The sequence below is a fragment of the Triturus cristatus genome, chromosome 5_1 (assembly GCF_964204655.1).
Source record: "Triturus cristatus chromosome 5_1, aTriCri1.1, whole genome shotgun sequence".
Taxonomy (NCBI): Eukaryota; Metazoa; Chordata; class Amphibia; order Caudata; family Salamandridae; genus Triturus; species Triturus cristatus.
The window spans coordinates 712024446-712040515 of record NC_140587.1 but is presented as its reverse complement, the minus strand read 5'-3'; the positions used below and the strand labels follow the sequence as shown (position 1 = coordinate 712040515).

General features: G+C 50.6%; 1 protein-coding gene across 2 annotated transcripts in view; it reads right to left on the bottom strand.

Moving 5' to 3' along the window:
• TRAPPC8 (trafficking protein particle complex subunit 8) overlaps positions 1-16070 on the bottom strand; it is a 1257619-nt gene that overhangs the window by 545096 nt on the left and 696453 nt on the right. For both annotated transcript variants that reach the window (XM_085605699.1, XM_085605700.1), the window contains one exon: positions 2199-2423. In XM_085605699.1, the coding sequence (XP_085461825.1) occupies positions 2199-2423 (225 nt within the window). The remainder of the gene's footprint in view (positions 1-2198; positions 2424-16070) is intronic.

The window sequence follows — 16070 nt, the reverse complement described above, 5'->3', positions numbered from 1 at the left end:
ATGCCAGGGCCTGTAAATCAAATGCTGTTAGTGGGCTGTAGCACTGGATTTTAACACCGACACACATGGCTGGATACATGTAATTCTGGCCTGCCATTGCAGAGCCTGTGTGCAGTCTGGGACTGCCATGTCGACTTTGCAAGTGTACCCACTTGCCAGGCCCTTTCCTCCCCTTTTCTTACATGCCAGTCCCCCCTAAGGTAGGCCCAAGGTACCCCTGTGGGCAGGGTGCAGTGTAGGTGAAAGGTAGGACAATGCCCTGGTGTGTGTGGCATGTCCCGATAGTGAATTAGTGCCAATTTCATTTTTCACTATTGCAAGGCTACTTGTTCCCCGAGGACAGAATGGGGAGTTTGTTTATAACCTCTTATAAACATAACTGGCCCTGGGAACTAGGTAGAAAAGTAAAGATTAGTATGCCAGAACTCAGAATCTAAAGATGCATCTTTTAGTGAAGGTGATTTTTACATTCTGTGTTTGAAAACACCACTTTTATAAAGTAGGTATTTTCTTGCTCAGCTGAATGGGCCAGAGAGGGCAGAACTGGTTCTGGCTGGGCACAGACACTCTCTGCCTGAGAGGAGAAATGATTTGGGGCTATAAAAAGTAGGGCCCAAACCCCTGAGCTTTAGAACTCTTTTGGACCAAGAAGACTGCCAAGAAGAGCTGGAGAAGCTGTGATAAGGAACTACCACTTTGCTGAGTGCTTTGCTGTGTTGGGCTGTAGTGGCTGCTTCTGTATTGGGCAGTGAAAGGACTGGACTAAACTTTCTGCAATCTATTTTTGTGAGTTTCTTGAGGTAGAGCTTGCCCCCTGTTCAAGAAGTCTCAGGAACAGCAAAGACTTCAAGCTCTTCTGCCCTCAGCACTGGGGACTGTGTGTTTCGTGCTGCAACAGAAGAAAAAACAACACGACGTCGTTGCCGACTCCGCATCCTGAAGGCACTGTAGAGTGCACCGCCGCACCGCAACCCTGGTCTGACCCACGCAGATGCCGCCACAAAGCTGCTGCTTGAACTGCGACCTGTGGGCACCGCACTCTGCACCGCCTCGCTTCACAATGCCGCCTTGGTATCCCTGACACCACTCCATGCTGAAATAAACGCTGCTGCTTGCCCCATGGTTCGAGGGCACCGCTCGTAAAGTTACACAACAACTGCCCTCATCCCGCACCTCAGCCTTGACCTTCTGTCCAGAATGATGAAGCTGGAGAGGAAGCTAAGGCACGAAGGAGCCAACTGCCCTCCTGAGGGTAAGCCTGCCTTCAATCCATTGCGTGAGCAACTGAAGTAGCGCTAAGTACTACGTGTCAAAGTCGTGCCATCCTCCCCAATGTGGTCAACACTAATCGTCTCCGGCCCACACACCATAAAAATCCAGTAACAAGTGCATCGATGTCCCGAAATATCGCCGGAGGGATCCAGACAGGCAATACCCTAAAAAAATACTACATACAGGGAGAGCTACCATATTCAACAAAGCCACTAACAGGGTTTCCCAAAAATCAATACCGGAGTGGACCGTTAGAAAGGCCTGCCCTAAAATCCCCTCCAGTAGATCTACAGGATTGCGATGTCCCAAAACGTCACCGGAGGGATCCAAACAGGTAATACCACCAAAAAATACAACATACAGGGAGAGCTATCATATTCAACAAAGCCCCCAACAGGGTTTTCTAAAAATCAATACACGAGTGGACCGTCAAAATGGCCTGCCCTAAATTCCCCTCCAGTAGATCTATAGGATTGTGCTATATCTGCACCCCAACATAGGGCAAAGCACCTCGGTTCCCACTGTAGAGTTCTCAAGCCCTCCGGCGGATCTCTAGGTGTCAACGTGAGATAAACGCAACGTTTTTGCCAGTTGACATGTAGACCAGAGTCCGGTAGCAAAGACTTAGAAGCCAAACGAATAAGCTGGTGGAGGGTCGCAAAGCCAAGACCTATTGGCTTTGCCGGTGCTTGTTAAAAATCAGTCAGCACTTTCGTGATCATGACCCCCCCACTTAACTGCAACTCTGTACATGTAAAATATTCAATAACTACCACATTTGCATCACTGATGCTTTTCATACTAATATATGCAGCAGAATTACCTCTCAATTGCAAAGAGGTATACAGTGGTCGTTATATTGGCATTTGAGCAATTTGACAATTTGCGCTTGGTGCAATCATAAAAACAATAACATCTCCTCTTACCTTGTAAACAAAAAGATACTCTCTGAGAAATGCACCCTGTTGAGCTGCTGGTTGTTTGCTATCATTGATCAGTATGTGCCGGAAGGCGGATACCGCATTGTCCAGTTGCCTAAGCGTAAATGACTGACGTCCAATGGTGAAGTTAATGTGATCTTCTGCCAGACACCAGCCTTTTCCTTTGTAAACTTGCATTGCTTGACAGTAACAACGTAATGCGTGCCGCTTCTAAGATGCAGGAAAAAGGAAAAACACATGGATACAGGTTATGCTTTTGATGTGTTCTATGTTTAGCAATAGAGGAAACGACAATTTTCTTCTAAAAATAAAATGACTGAAATATCAAGTTAAAGACAAAAACATCGACAACTGAAGTAAAAGTAAGCTTTATTTTCCGAAAGAACACGAAAATAATGGTAATATTTGAGCCAGTAAACCAATACAAAAACTCGTTATCTGTGCCATAACAGAAGAGTCCACAATTAATGCACATAGGTCAAACAATGCCGCAAAAAAAGAGGATTTTGTCCGGAATTGCAAACCACTGCCCTTATGGATTGCAACTCCTTAGTGAGGTGTGCCTAGAATATCAAGAAAAAGATGAGGAATGCTTGAATTAATATCAGCCACTGTTGATAGCTCCTGGCCTACATTCTACTCTGCACAGACATGCCAAATGCAAATCAGTACTGGTCCAGCTCCAATAATACCAATCCAGCAGAGCAGGGACAGTACTGATTTGCATAAGAGGTGCCTCTCTAAACAATTCTGTTTTTTTATTTATACTTTCACCTTCGATAACGCTCTTTCTGGTGGATACTCTTAACTAATCACAATTTCCTCACTTTTACAATTTTCCACGGGAGCTAGACTGGATCGGTAATCTTTCACATCTGCTTCCACTTCATTCCACACCGGATGTGACTGAATAGAGCAGAGTGTCGACGTCAGTGTCTTGTTTGACACTTTCCTCAACCTCCAACACAGAGTAAAACACAATCTGCGGTACCGGTGTGGAGATCTCTAATTTGGGATCTTTTATGATGGCAAAAAAAGGCCACAGAACAGGAAGGTGAGAGGGCGGTGGGGAAACTGCTGTTAAGAGTAGTCCCCAGAAAGAGCTTAACTGAAGGTAAGTATTTGTTCATCTGATTGATACTTCTAACCACAAATTCCTCTAATTTACAAAAGATACCAAAGCAGTGCCTGCACAAGGTGGAGGGCGTGTAGCGTAGACTCAGAGCAAAGAATCCAACAGGACCGAGCAGGCAAATTGCCTAACCATATGACCCGATTGTCAAGGCAGTAGTGCCTCATGAAAATATGTACAGACGCCCATTGTACAGCATCACAGATGTCCAGAACAAGCAGAAAGCAGTAGTAGCAGCCTTGCCTCCGGAGGAATGAGCCTTTGGTGCGTCTGAGAGCCACTTCTTGTCCAGTGCGTAGTAGGTCTTAATGCAGAGAACTACCCACTGTGACAGAGTCCTTTTCTGTGCAGCTTCTTTTTTTTGTCCCAGAGAATCCCACAAAGAGCTGGTCACCCTCCTGATGTTCTTTGGTGCGATCAATGTAGAAGCATATTGGGGTCCATATGATGGAGTTTCTCTTCCTCATGCGCAGGGTAAGGCGGAGCAACGAACCATGAGGGTGATGGACTGCTGGAGGTGCCTTTGCACAAAGAATAAACTGCCTTAAAAAAGGACTGCTAGGAGCTGAAGTAGGAGGGGCAGAAAGCTGTACTTCAACCTGTGGAAGGACCTGAATTGTCTGGATGTGTTTTGAGGGCTGGTGACCCTGTGGCTCCTTTGGCGTGACTTGAAGCTAAAGGGCCAATGGCAGCTTTGCGATTGAGTCAATCATATCCTGTGGAGGCAACAATATTAAGGGCCTCCACATTCAAGAGCAGTGGTAGCTGCCGTCGCTCTGGTGGAATGGACGCACAACCTCACTGGAGGCTCCTCCTTTGCCAAGGAATAGCAAGCTTTGATGCACAAAACAACCCATCTATAAATGGTCCGTTTGTGCACAGCTTGTTTTTGGGGGGGGGGGCGCCCACGTAGCCAACAAAGAGATGGTCATCCACCCGGAATTGCTTGATGCGATCCAAATAAAATGAAAGTGCACGTTTCGGATCCAGACGGTGGAGCCTCTCTTTCTCTTTGGAAGGATGCGTAAAGAACGAGGGCACAGTGATGGTCTGTCCAATGTGGAAAGAAGTAACCACTTTAGGAAGGAACGACAATTTCAAAGGACAACCTTGTCCGGATGAACAGCCAGAAAAGGAGGTTTAGAAGAAAGAGCTTGGAGTTCACTCACCCTGCGCAAAGAGGTGATTGCCACCAGAAAGGTAGCTTTTAAAGTCAGAAGCCTGAGAGGACAGTTATGTAGCTGCTCAAAGGGAGCGCACATAAGATACGTAAGAACCAAGTTCAAGTCCCACTGAGGCATTACGAAGGGGGTAAAGGAGGAAAAAGATGAGTGATGCCCTTAAGGAAGCAATTTACAGGGGACTTAAAAAGAGAAGGCTCCTCAGCACGCCTAAGAAAGGCTGAAATGGCCGAGAGATAGCCCTTAAGAGTGCCCAGAGCAGAGCCCTACTGGGCCAAAGAAAGGAGGAACAAGAGAACATCAGAAAGGGGATCAACAGCCTTTGCTGCGCACCATGTCACAAATTTGTCCCATCTGCAGGTGAATAACGTCTTAGTGGAGGGACACCTGGCTGCCAAGATAACATCACAAACTTCGGGAGGAAGGTCAAAGGCTGTCAACTGTCGCTGCTCAATCTCCACACAAGGAGGTGGAGGCTGGATAGGTTCAAGTGGAGGACCGTTCCCTGCTGCTGCGACAGAAGAGCGGTCCGAAGAGGCAGTCGGATCGGAGGATCGATGGCCATCAGCTCGGGATACCAGACTCTTCGTACTCAATCCGGAGCCACAAGAATGACTTGGGCCCAGTCGCGCGTGATCTTCTTCAGCACCCTGGGCAGAAGTGGTATAGATGAAAAGGCGTTTAGAAGACCGCAACTCCACTCGCGACGAAAAGCGTCACCTAGCGAGAGCCACCTTGGAAATTCCAACGCACATAACTGCTGACATTGCGCGTTCTCTTCGGTGGCAAACAAATCTACCCAAAGCTCTCCCTACTGCTGAAAGAGACCTTGCGCCACCTCCGAGTGAAGACGTCATGCGATCTCTATCAAGCATGTGCGTCTAAGTCTGTCCGCCCTGGCGTTCAGGGATCCTGCCAGGTATTGAACTACCAGAGATATGCCCTGATGTTCCAGCCATGTCCAGAGATGGAGAGCCTCTTGACATAGGGTCCACAAACCCACCCGCCCTGTTTGTTGCAGTACCACATGGCTGTGGTGTTGTCTGTGAACAGGCGCACTACTCTTCCCCGGACAGAGGGAAGGAATGCTTTTAGTGGAAGACAGATCGCCCGAAGCTCCAGAAGGTTGATGTGGAGCCAGGACTCTGCCGGAGACCAGAGGTCTCTGATCTCCGCCTCTCACATGTGGCCACCCCATCCCAGCAGTGATGTATCTGCCACCTCTGTGAACTCCGGTTGTGGAAGGGAGAGGGATCTGCCGTTGACCCAATACTGGTTTGTTAGCCACCACTACAACTGACGTGCAGTGCCCTCCGAGATCTGGACGCAATCGGACAGATTCCCCAGATGCTGTGCCCACTGGAACTTCAGGTCCCACTGCAGAGCCCGCATATGCCACCTGGCCTGATCTACCAGCAGGATGCAGGAGGCCATGATGCCCAGCAGCTTTAGGGTAATTCTGACCGAAACCCGGGATAGAGGCTGAAAGATCGGATTCATAGCCCGAATATCCCGGACTCGCTGTTCTTGACGATAAGCTTAGAGCTTCTGAGAGGGAGTCAGGTGTGACTTCGGCACGTTGATAGAGAACCCAAGTGAATGCAGGAGGTCTGCCGTAGTCTGGAGGTGGGAGACCGCCTGGGGCGAGCCTGCCTTTAAAAGCCAGTCATCGAGATAGGGGAAGACTGGAACCCCTGATCTGCGCATATGAGCTGCGACCACCGCCATCACTTTCGTGAACACCCAAGAGCCGCTGGTAAGGCCAAAGGAGAGCACAGTAAACCAAGTGCTCGTGGCCTACCATGAACCGTAGGTAACACCGGTGGGCCGGCAGGACAGGGATGTGAAAGTAAGCGTCCTGCAAGTTCAACGCTACCATCCAGTCCCCAGGGTCGAGAGAAGACGGGACCTGAGCTAGCGTCAACATTTTTAACTTCTCCTTCCAGAGGAAGAGGTTGACGTTCCTGAGATCCAAGATAGGACATAGGCCTTTGTCCTTCTTGGGCACCAGAAAGTAGTGGGAATAGCAACCACGACCTACACGACTCCCACGTCCCTAGCCGCGCAGGGGCTGAACAGCTTGCGCTGGCCTGTGGCCCTGGGCGGGACATGGCGGGGCACCCCTTCCATAGCCACGAAAGGGGAGAAAAGCAGACTGTACAGGGTGGGAGGTGTGAGAGACCCAAGGACTTGTCCTTAGCCCGAGAGTCCTTAAAGCACTCCAGTACGTTGTCTGCCTTGTCGCTGACTTCCTCTGTTTGACTTGAGCTACTCGAAAACTATGAACCACTTTATGTGAAGTGGCATCAACGGACAGAAACCTAAAAGAATCGGGCTGCTTATAAATTGGCTTGCAGTCGTCTCTGGAGGCGGGTTTTGCCCTGGATTTTGAGATTTGATTAGTACGATTGGGACCAAAATGTTGTCTTCCTGAAGAAGGTGTTGGCCACATATAAAAAGCCCACCGAAACGCGTTGATGCTGTGAATAAGGAAACCTCATCAAGTCTGTGGAGACAATTATACTGATTTGGATTACTTGAGATTATGACTGTAGCAATCAGTAATTGATCTATACTTAAACTGATGATAAGTTTCCTCAATAATAGGAATCATTAATCTTCCACTCATTTCCTCTTACTGTTGTGTTCCCAATTGTGTGTACTTTTTGATTGATATAAATTGTAGGATATTGTACATTAATGAATAGAAAAATTTCCTGAATGTTGATTTTTAAATGGTAATTTGGATGAAATATATGAAAATATGTACTATGTTTTAATTACCCTGTGAATAAATTGATGCCTTTTATGTGCTTTTAACCACATTCCCTATTTGTTCACTGTTCCTCATTTACCGGGTGCGTAAAGGCAGTATATGTGTAAGTCAATTGGTGTGTATGAGAATTACCCGAAGGGGATTTTCTTTTGAGACTTTTGGCCTTCAGAAGGCTCCTTGCTGGCCATGGCATTGCCCGTTTTTATGCACAGAACTATCCATTTGGTCAAGGTCTGATTTTTGACCCCTCTTCCTTTCTACGCCCCAGCAAACTCAATATAAATGTATTCATCCACCAGATGATTCTTAGTGCTCTTGCTGTGAAAACCAGGAGCTCTTTTCAGTTGAAAATGGGTGAAGCCTCCCCAGGTCTTTGGAGGTAAGAGTGGTAGAGTAAAAAGGAGGAAGAATCATGCATTACCTCTCATGGTAAGATGGCACTACTTTTGAAAGAAACGAAGCCAAGTCTGTTGCATCAACTTGTCGGGTAAGAAGATGGTAAAGGGAGGCTCTCCTAACAGTGCCTGCAGCTCAGTGAAATGGCATTCAGAAGTAATGAGGAATACTGTTTTAATTGTCAGCAATCTCAAACAACAATTATGTAGAGGCTTGAAGGTGTGCACATCAAGCAATGCCTAAATTAAGACCCCAATGAGACATTACAAAGGGCTCAGGAGGGAGTCCATCAGTCCTCTTCAGAAATGCATCGTAACAGTTGACTAGAATAATAAAGGTTGGTCAAGCAAACACAGAAAGGGTCAACAAATAAGCTTTAACAGGGACCACATTAGACCTGCTTGGGCAAGTGACAAAACTAGCAAACATCAACCCAACAGCCTCCGCTCTAGAACACAAATTTCTCCCAACAACAAGAATAAATGGACTTGGTAGGTGGGTACAGAGCCACATGGATAACATCCACTACATATGCAGCTACACTAAACCCGCTCAGCTGTTCCTACTCAATCTCCACACATGTAGGTATAAGTTACGTAGAATCTTGTGCAGAACCCTGCCCTGTTCCTGGGATAGAAAGTCCTCCCGAAAAGGCACAAGGGAAATGCTCAGGAGGTCTGAGTACCACTCTCCCCTGCTCAATCCGGGGCTATCAGGATGATTTGGGATCAATCCTTCATAATTAAATGGGAAAGACACCAAGAAAATTAAGGTATAAAATGGTCCCTGCAATTTCCCACGTATCGACTCTCATGCCTATACAACTTTGTATTTCCCAGATCACAACAAACATCTCCTACAGCCTGTTGATTATCCCTTCTAATGATGTGTGTACCACATTATCAGCTAATAAAGGGAATTCAAAGTTATTAGTGGCATAGATAACATTATAAATCATAGAATACAAATTGTCCCCTGCGCATTTCTTCAGATAGTGATGTTTGCTTTCTTGTTGCCATATTTAGAAAGTGCCATTTCAAATCATCACAGCAAGATGCTAGATTAATTTTTTGCTCTAATTGAATAGGATTTATACAGTAATTGAAAACTGAATAAATGATCTGGAAAATATAAGCAACAAAAGGAGCTTGTAATGTTCCTTGTGCATTTCTGAAGACAACCTGGCATGCAATATCACAACAGAATTTTGTTAAATGTAGTTATTACAAAGTAACTTTTGACTTTTTCAAATCAAAAGTAAAATCCACCTCATCATGTACTAAGTGCAGCAAGAATATGGATAGCTTGTTTCATATCCTCAATACTCTCCACTCAAATACATTTGTGAGTAACATTTTACAAGCCTAAAATATGTTAAATCAAAAATTCAAGAACAGTGCAGATAATTTTATTGTGTGCAGACAAGCACATATGAAAATTCTGAGCAATTTATATTTCATAATATGGCTATTGTAAGACTAGTATTTACACTGGATACATATCATACCGGATAGTTATGTGGAATGGTGTACTAAGCAGTCCTGCACTGCTTACAAAAGGGAGAGAAAAGGGAGACTAGGAGCTAAATGGACAGAATTTTGGAAATATGAAGCAAATCCTTAACCACATTCGAAACATTGTTCTTTAATGTGATATGAATGCACATCAAGCAACACTCTAAAATATTTATTTAGTTTTGACCTATTTTGAGCTACATTTTGTGGTCCAGATGGTTGAGACAGTTCCACAATTGTGGCTCGTGCATCACTGTGGAAGCAAGTGCATCTCTAAGACATCACCAGTAAAACCAATTGGCATCCCAGAGTAACTAATTTCATATACTTCTGCCAGACAGCTAACACTACCTATCTTAGGGATAAGAATCACAAACGAAAAAGGGGTTAGGTAGAAAATATATTCTTGTCTGTAGGTACAATTTCTGGTGGTGGAGCCAGGAGATTTCAGTTTTAATGCCAGCTTCTCAACAATAAAATAGTATGATAGGAGGGGCGTGGCCAACGCATCAAGATGGCGGTTGCACTTTGATAGTGCTCCGGACCTCTCCATCATCCGCGTTTTAATGCGCTGCCATCGGTGCCCCCATGGACCTCCATTGCTTCCTAAACGTCTCTACAGGGGAGAGGAGTTCCCTACGTGCCGATTTCTCGACGGAGCGGCCTGCTGTGGGGTGAATCCGCCGGGGCGCCTACCTCCGAGACCCTAAGATGGCGGCGCCCGGCTCCCGGCCCTGGCGTCTCTGACTCCGGTTTCCTCTATCAGCCTCCCTGTAGTGGGATTGGCGGCCCTCTGGAGCATCACGCCGCCGGTGTACATCCTACCTACTAAGACTGTGCTCCTCACTCCGCTTCACGCCGTGCTGCCTGTGTAGGCGCTCACCCCTCCCCTTTACCTGGCCGTGTTCCGCCATCCCCGATATGGTCTACAGGGTGAGGTGAGCGGCGCTGAATCCCGCCTCCTGCTGCTGCTGTGTCGGCCACTGAATCGAGCGGCGGGGGCTGCGGGACCTGCTGCTCCGCCCAGGCTTGGGCCTGACCCTGGCCCGGTCCCCTTACTGCTGAAAGGGGACGGCCCGGCGTTCCTAGTAAATGGTACAGCTGCCGCCTATGCCTGGGCCTTGCAGAGTGGGCCCTCCTGCATTGTCGCCTGATGTTCCTGAGACCTACGGGAGTGCAAGATCCACCCAGTCGATGCTGCATTGCCTGCCCTGTGTCCCGTGTTTAGGACCCTGGCTCTCCTGGGACTTCCTGACCCGTGGTGAGGCTGCTGCGAAGGCCTGCACTGTCTCCCAACTCCCTGCTCCAGGCCCGGCGGTCACTGTCTGCTGTGAGGCAGTGGGTGAGTGCCGGACATCGGTAGCGGGGATTGGTGGGGTTTTCCTGGCCCGGGCACCCCCCGAGCAACACCCGAATGGTAGGACACAGTCTCGCCCCCGAGTGTCATCAAAGGCCTCCTGTCCGGGCCTGTTCTGTCCTGCTTCCCTCCGACTGGCGCACTGACTCTCTGCCCCTGCCTGGCCTCTACATACCTGCGCCACCGCTGCACCAGTGACTGCGACGCCAGCTCCCCTGCGGTTTGGGGCCTGGTGGGACGCTGCCTCCTGCCCAACAGGCTCGACCGTGAGCATCAAGGGCCCCCTGTTCTGCACCCCGACCAGGGATAAAGCCAGGGGCTGACGCCCGCCGCTTGAACTTGGCCGCACACATCGAGCGGAGTGGGGTGCCTCAGGGGCTCGCTGTTGCCGTCCTACTTCGGCCGCATACATCGGGCAGCAGGACGCTTCCTCTATTGGCCCTCTCTATCTCCTTGCCGCTTGGCGCCTCGGCGCCGCCCTGGTCCGCTCCTCTACCACATAACCTCCGTACTGGCTTCTGGACTGTTGTCCTCACGGCTGCCTTTATCTTTCCTACACCCCGCGGGGTGGGGGGGGGGTTAGACCGCACTCATCGAGCGGCGGGGGGTTAGCGGACCGGGCACTCCATCCACCCCGCCTCCCTTCGACCTGGTGGAGCTCGCCTCCGGCGGATGCGAGGGGTTCCCCCGCTGGTTCGGCCGTCACTTCGGGCGGCGGGAGACAAGATCCATGTCCCTGGTGTGTCTGCGCCCTTTGAGACCCGGGGTGGGTCCGGCGCCCAGGCCTAAGTATCGATGGTTTGGGCGCTCGCGCCCCCCCTCCAACTTCCCCCCCTCCTGTGGCTGAGACCAGTTGCCCGTAAGTCTACCATCTATACCTGGAGGGACGTCCGGGTTCTGCTCTGGCAGCCAGGATGGGCAGGGATCGCGCCCCGAAAACGCCTACACCGCAAACCCAAACCAAAATGGACCAGTTCACTACTGCTGACCCAGAGTCCGCCTGGGGGCGGGGATGGGCGTCTGGCGGCCCCTCCCTTGCTGGGGGAGACCTTCAGACTATCCTGCAGGTGATTGGCACCTCTCAGGACTCGGTGGAGGGCAAGATCTGCGAGGTGCGGGTCGACATGGCCCTTATCCGTCAGGATCTCCGCAACGCCACGGCAAGATTGTCGGAGGCAGAGTCACACCTCTCTACCGCTGAAGACGAGCTGGGCCAGTTGAAGACTCAGGTGGCCTGCCTGCAGAATCAGACCGTCGAGCCGAGGACGCTGAGAACCGCTCACGGCGGGAACAACCTGTGCCTCATAGGTTTTCCAGAGAATTCAAAACAGGGGTGCACAGACACCTTTGTGGAGACTTGGGTCAGGTCATGGATACCCAAAGATGCTTTCTTACCATGGTTCGCAATCAAGCGCGCGCGCACCACTCTCTGGCAGCCAAGCCTCCCCCCGGGGCCTCACCGTGCCTGGGCGCCTCTGCCGTGGCCACGAAAGGAACAAAAACCAGGAGTGGCCGGGCTCTTTGCAGAAAGACCCAAGGACTTGGCCTTGGATCGCGAGTCCTTAAAACTCTCCAGTGCACTGTCGGCCTTATCGCCAAACAGGCGAGTGCCATCAAAGGGCATGTCCATGAGCGAGCTCTGGACATCGGGTGAGAACCCAGTAGATCGCAACCAGGCGTGGCGACTCAGCGCTACAGTCGTAGAAATCGCCCTGCCCAACGAGTCAGCAGTGTCCAAACCACACCGAATGGCGAACTTAGCCGCATCCTTACCCTCAGCAACCGCCTGGAAAAGTAAAGCCTGGACCCCCTCAGGACACTGAGGCAACACCTGAGCAACGGTGTAGGAGAGTAGGGTCTGCTTTCTATGTTCACCCCCACTTTTTGCTTTTGCTTCACTGGTTTTCGACTTAGATGTGGCTGTGGGCCTGCTAATCAGACCCACAGCCCAGCTGTTCTCCCTCTAAACTAATACTATGTGCTTTAGGTGCATAACCCAATTGGATAGGATCATCTTATTGGCCCCTGTACAGTGTACCATAGGTACCCAGGGCATAGGTGTACCCTAGGCCTACCAGTGGCTGCAGCATGTATTGCGCCACCCCTGGCCTGGCCTTCCATTATGACAACTGGCTGATCACTCAGCTGGGGCAAGGTCGTGTAAACACCCCTTGCTTAGGTATAGTATTCCTATACCTACCTTATATATAGACACATGGGTAACCTTTCAGTCACTCCTATGGCAGGCCTTAACAATCCTGAAGGCAGAGTGCTTGGTAACATGTGAGATGGTGCTCTAGCATGAGCTGAGCCTGTCTGCAGCTTTCGGAACCATGTCCTTATAGCTGTTCTATGATATCGCCTACCATATACTCTTAAAGTGCCTTATAATCCTCGCGGTTATGGTAACTATGGTTTGGCTTTATCAAAACATGTCGTGTAAGGTGTCTAACACTTTGGAATAATACCCCCATACCATTTCTGGCCATGAGGATATTATTCCTCCCTTATAGAGGGAGAAGACATGTTGAAACCTACTTACCCGGTTAAAGTTAACCAGAGCCCCAGCATCACAAAATGGATGCTGCTGCCACAGACACAAGTCTGACCTCCTGCTGCTGGAAGTCCTTCCAGCGAGGGAGGCCTGGACAATAGGTTTCCTGCCTTGGGAGGTGCGAGCACCACCCCAGACAGGAGTTAGTGTATTAGGGCAGGGAGGGATGAAAGAAACGAGACACTGCCTGGGGCACACAAGGTGTCCCATGCATAGTCCAGTTCAAACCGGCGCTGGGGCACTCCAGCCCCAGCTCTGGCGCGAAACTGGACAAAGGAAAGGGGGTGTAGCCACTCCCCTCCCTGGTCCCACCCATAGGAGGGACCTTGCAGGTAGCCCAGCCCACTAGCCCAGTATATCAGTAGCTAGCTGAGCCCTGCTAAAATTAGATTAACCTGAATCTGCAACTTGAACAGAAACTCTGGACCTTCGACATTCGACCTCAGGAAGAAGACTGAAGAAATCTCCCTTGTGGCCAAGGAGTGACCACCCTGGGCAACCAGGCACCATCCAGCGACCGCTGCTTGCTTTGCGACTGAATCCTACGAGGGACGACTGCAGAGACTGACCAGCGCCGAGACTTCCAGACACCTCTGAACCAGATCCACATCTACACCGAAGCAGAGACCCGTGGGTTCCGCTTGCCAAGGCTTGTTGGGTCCTGACTCGACTTCGACGCCGCCGACAGCAAGAGCCTTCGTGGGACAGCTCACCTCCTGGTCCTGGTCGTCCTCGACGTCTCCTGGTACCCGTGGCTGCTGCGACAAGCTTCACCTCTTCATCTGCATCTTCACGACATCGCCTGGTTCCTTCCTGGTTTCTTCCCGGCTCCTGGCTGGTGACCTAGACTCTGTCCCTTCTGCTTGCAGGTTCCTTCCTTCTTGATCCCCTCCTTGGGATCCACCGGACACTCTTCACTGACTGCCTGTCAGCAACTTTCCTTCAGGCATCCATAGAAGTCAACGACGAAACCCGACGCAAGTTCACACCTATGCACCTGCAGCCCGTGGGCTAGGTAACTTGGGTACTTCGGTGCTCACAAGGGTATTGACTATCCTAGGGTCTAGTTTCCGAGTCTCGACTTTCTAGCTATACCAGAAGTGACCTAAAACTGCTTATTTCTAACTGCTAGTAATTCTATCGACTTTTACGCATTACGCGTGAGTGTTTCCACTCTGCACCTGAATCCCGTGGGCCTCCCACTTCCTAACCTTTGGTAATTTAGTTTAGCCCCAGCGATTCCCTAGGCCTATCCTGTGTTCGTGACAGTGGTTCTTATACCACTTACTTAGTATATGGTTTGCGTGGCCCCTAGGGCCTAAGTGTATTACTTACCTGTGTGACTTAATGTATGCTTAAATAAGACTGTGTTGTACTTACCTCGAATCTTATAAAGAGTGCTGAGGGTTTGACTAGAATAAATACATTCTATTTTTATATATATCTGTTGTGGTGTCCTTTCATTTGGTATTCAAGGGATTATATATGGTATAACAGCTGGCTTCACATGCCATTCAGAGTTTAGCCTAAGACTGCTCTTGTCCATGCTACCACTAGGATAGCTGGCCTATAAGGTTGACTATACAACCAATCACCATAAGGGTTGTTTGGACTGATACAAGGTGTACACTAGAATTAGTGACATCATATATCAGGCCAACTTCTCACAAACGGTATCCCACACCAAGTGGGAATAGCGGCCCAATAAGCAGGCGGTGTTCACCGACCGCAGCCCCAAGCTGGCCGAAGAGAACAACCGCTTACCGAACAGTTCCAGCTTCTTAGAGTCCTTATCCGACAGAGCCGTGGGAAAGGCACTCTGTGACGTTGAGGCTTGGATGACCAGACTCTCAGGCGTAGGATGAGTTGTCAGGAAAGCGGTGACACCTGGCGACATTCTTACCCACAGGGCCTCCATGGCCGGACGCGACCAGGACGTCAGTGAGGGCATCATTGAAGGGAAGCAGTGGCTCCGACGAAGTAGACGCCGTCTGGAGCACCTCGGTGAGGAGCTTAGTTTTGAGGGCCACCGTAGGAAGATTGAGGTTGGGGACCTTAGCAGCCCGACGGAGCACCATCATGTAGGAAGCGCCCTCCTCCATTGTAGGCGGGGGAGAGGCAAACCCCGGGTCAGAAGAGACAGCGAGGTCGCCGGCCTCCTCCAGTTTATCCACCCAGTCCTGCTCGGAGTCACACTGACTGGCAAGAGGGTCCTCGGACCCCCCCCCCAGTCATCCTCCACCTCCGTTGCAGTAGGAACCAGCGGCGGCTGAACAGCCGGAGCCGGGGAAGGGGTAAAAGGCGTCAGAAATGGCATAGTGAACGTGCCGGCCGGGGTCAGGCCAGCGCCGTGTCCCAATGCAGATCCCAGGCAGAAACAAAATGGTCCTGGAACCGGGGCAAGGACGGAACGAACGGCACCCACTGTGGCGCTAGAGGCGGAGCAGAGGGCGGCGCTGGGGCCGGAGCTGGCAGCGTAGGATCCTGTGAAGCCGAAGCTGAATCCGCCGGTGGCGCCGACGGGCCAACAGGATCTGGACACGGGACCGCGGGGCCCGAAGGCACGCCGGCGGGAGCCCGAGGCCTAAAAAGGCTGTCCATGGTGGCAAGGAAGTCTTGCACCTGTTTGGCAGTCGTCGACGAACCTGGGTAAGGCGGGTAGGCCACGGGACTCCCAGGCTCCAAGGGAGCCGCAGGGGCAGAACCCCTGTCCCCCTCGTCCGCATTCGAGGACCGACCGCTTCTTCGACTTGTTTTATGACGTCGCTTACCGGAATCCGAGGGCGAAGACTTGGAGCCCGAAGAGAGACGACTGCGGCCCCGCGAGCGGTTCTGGGAACGGTCCCTGGACCTGGAGCGGCGTTGGGACGAGTGCCGGGCCTCCAGCAGTTTCCGGCGCCGCTCCCGCAAGGCCATCGGGGCCATGGACCGACAGTCCCAGCAGGCC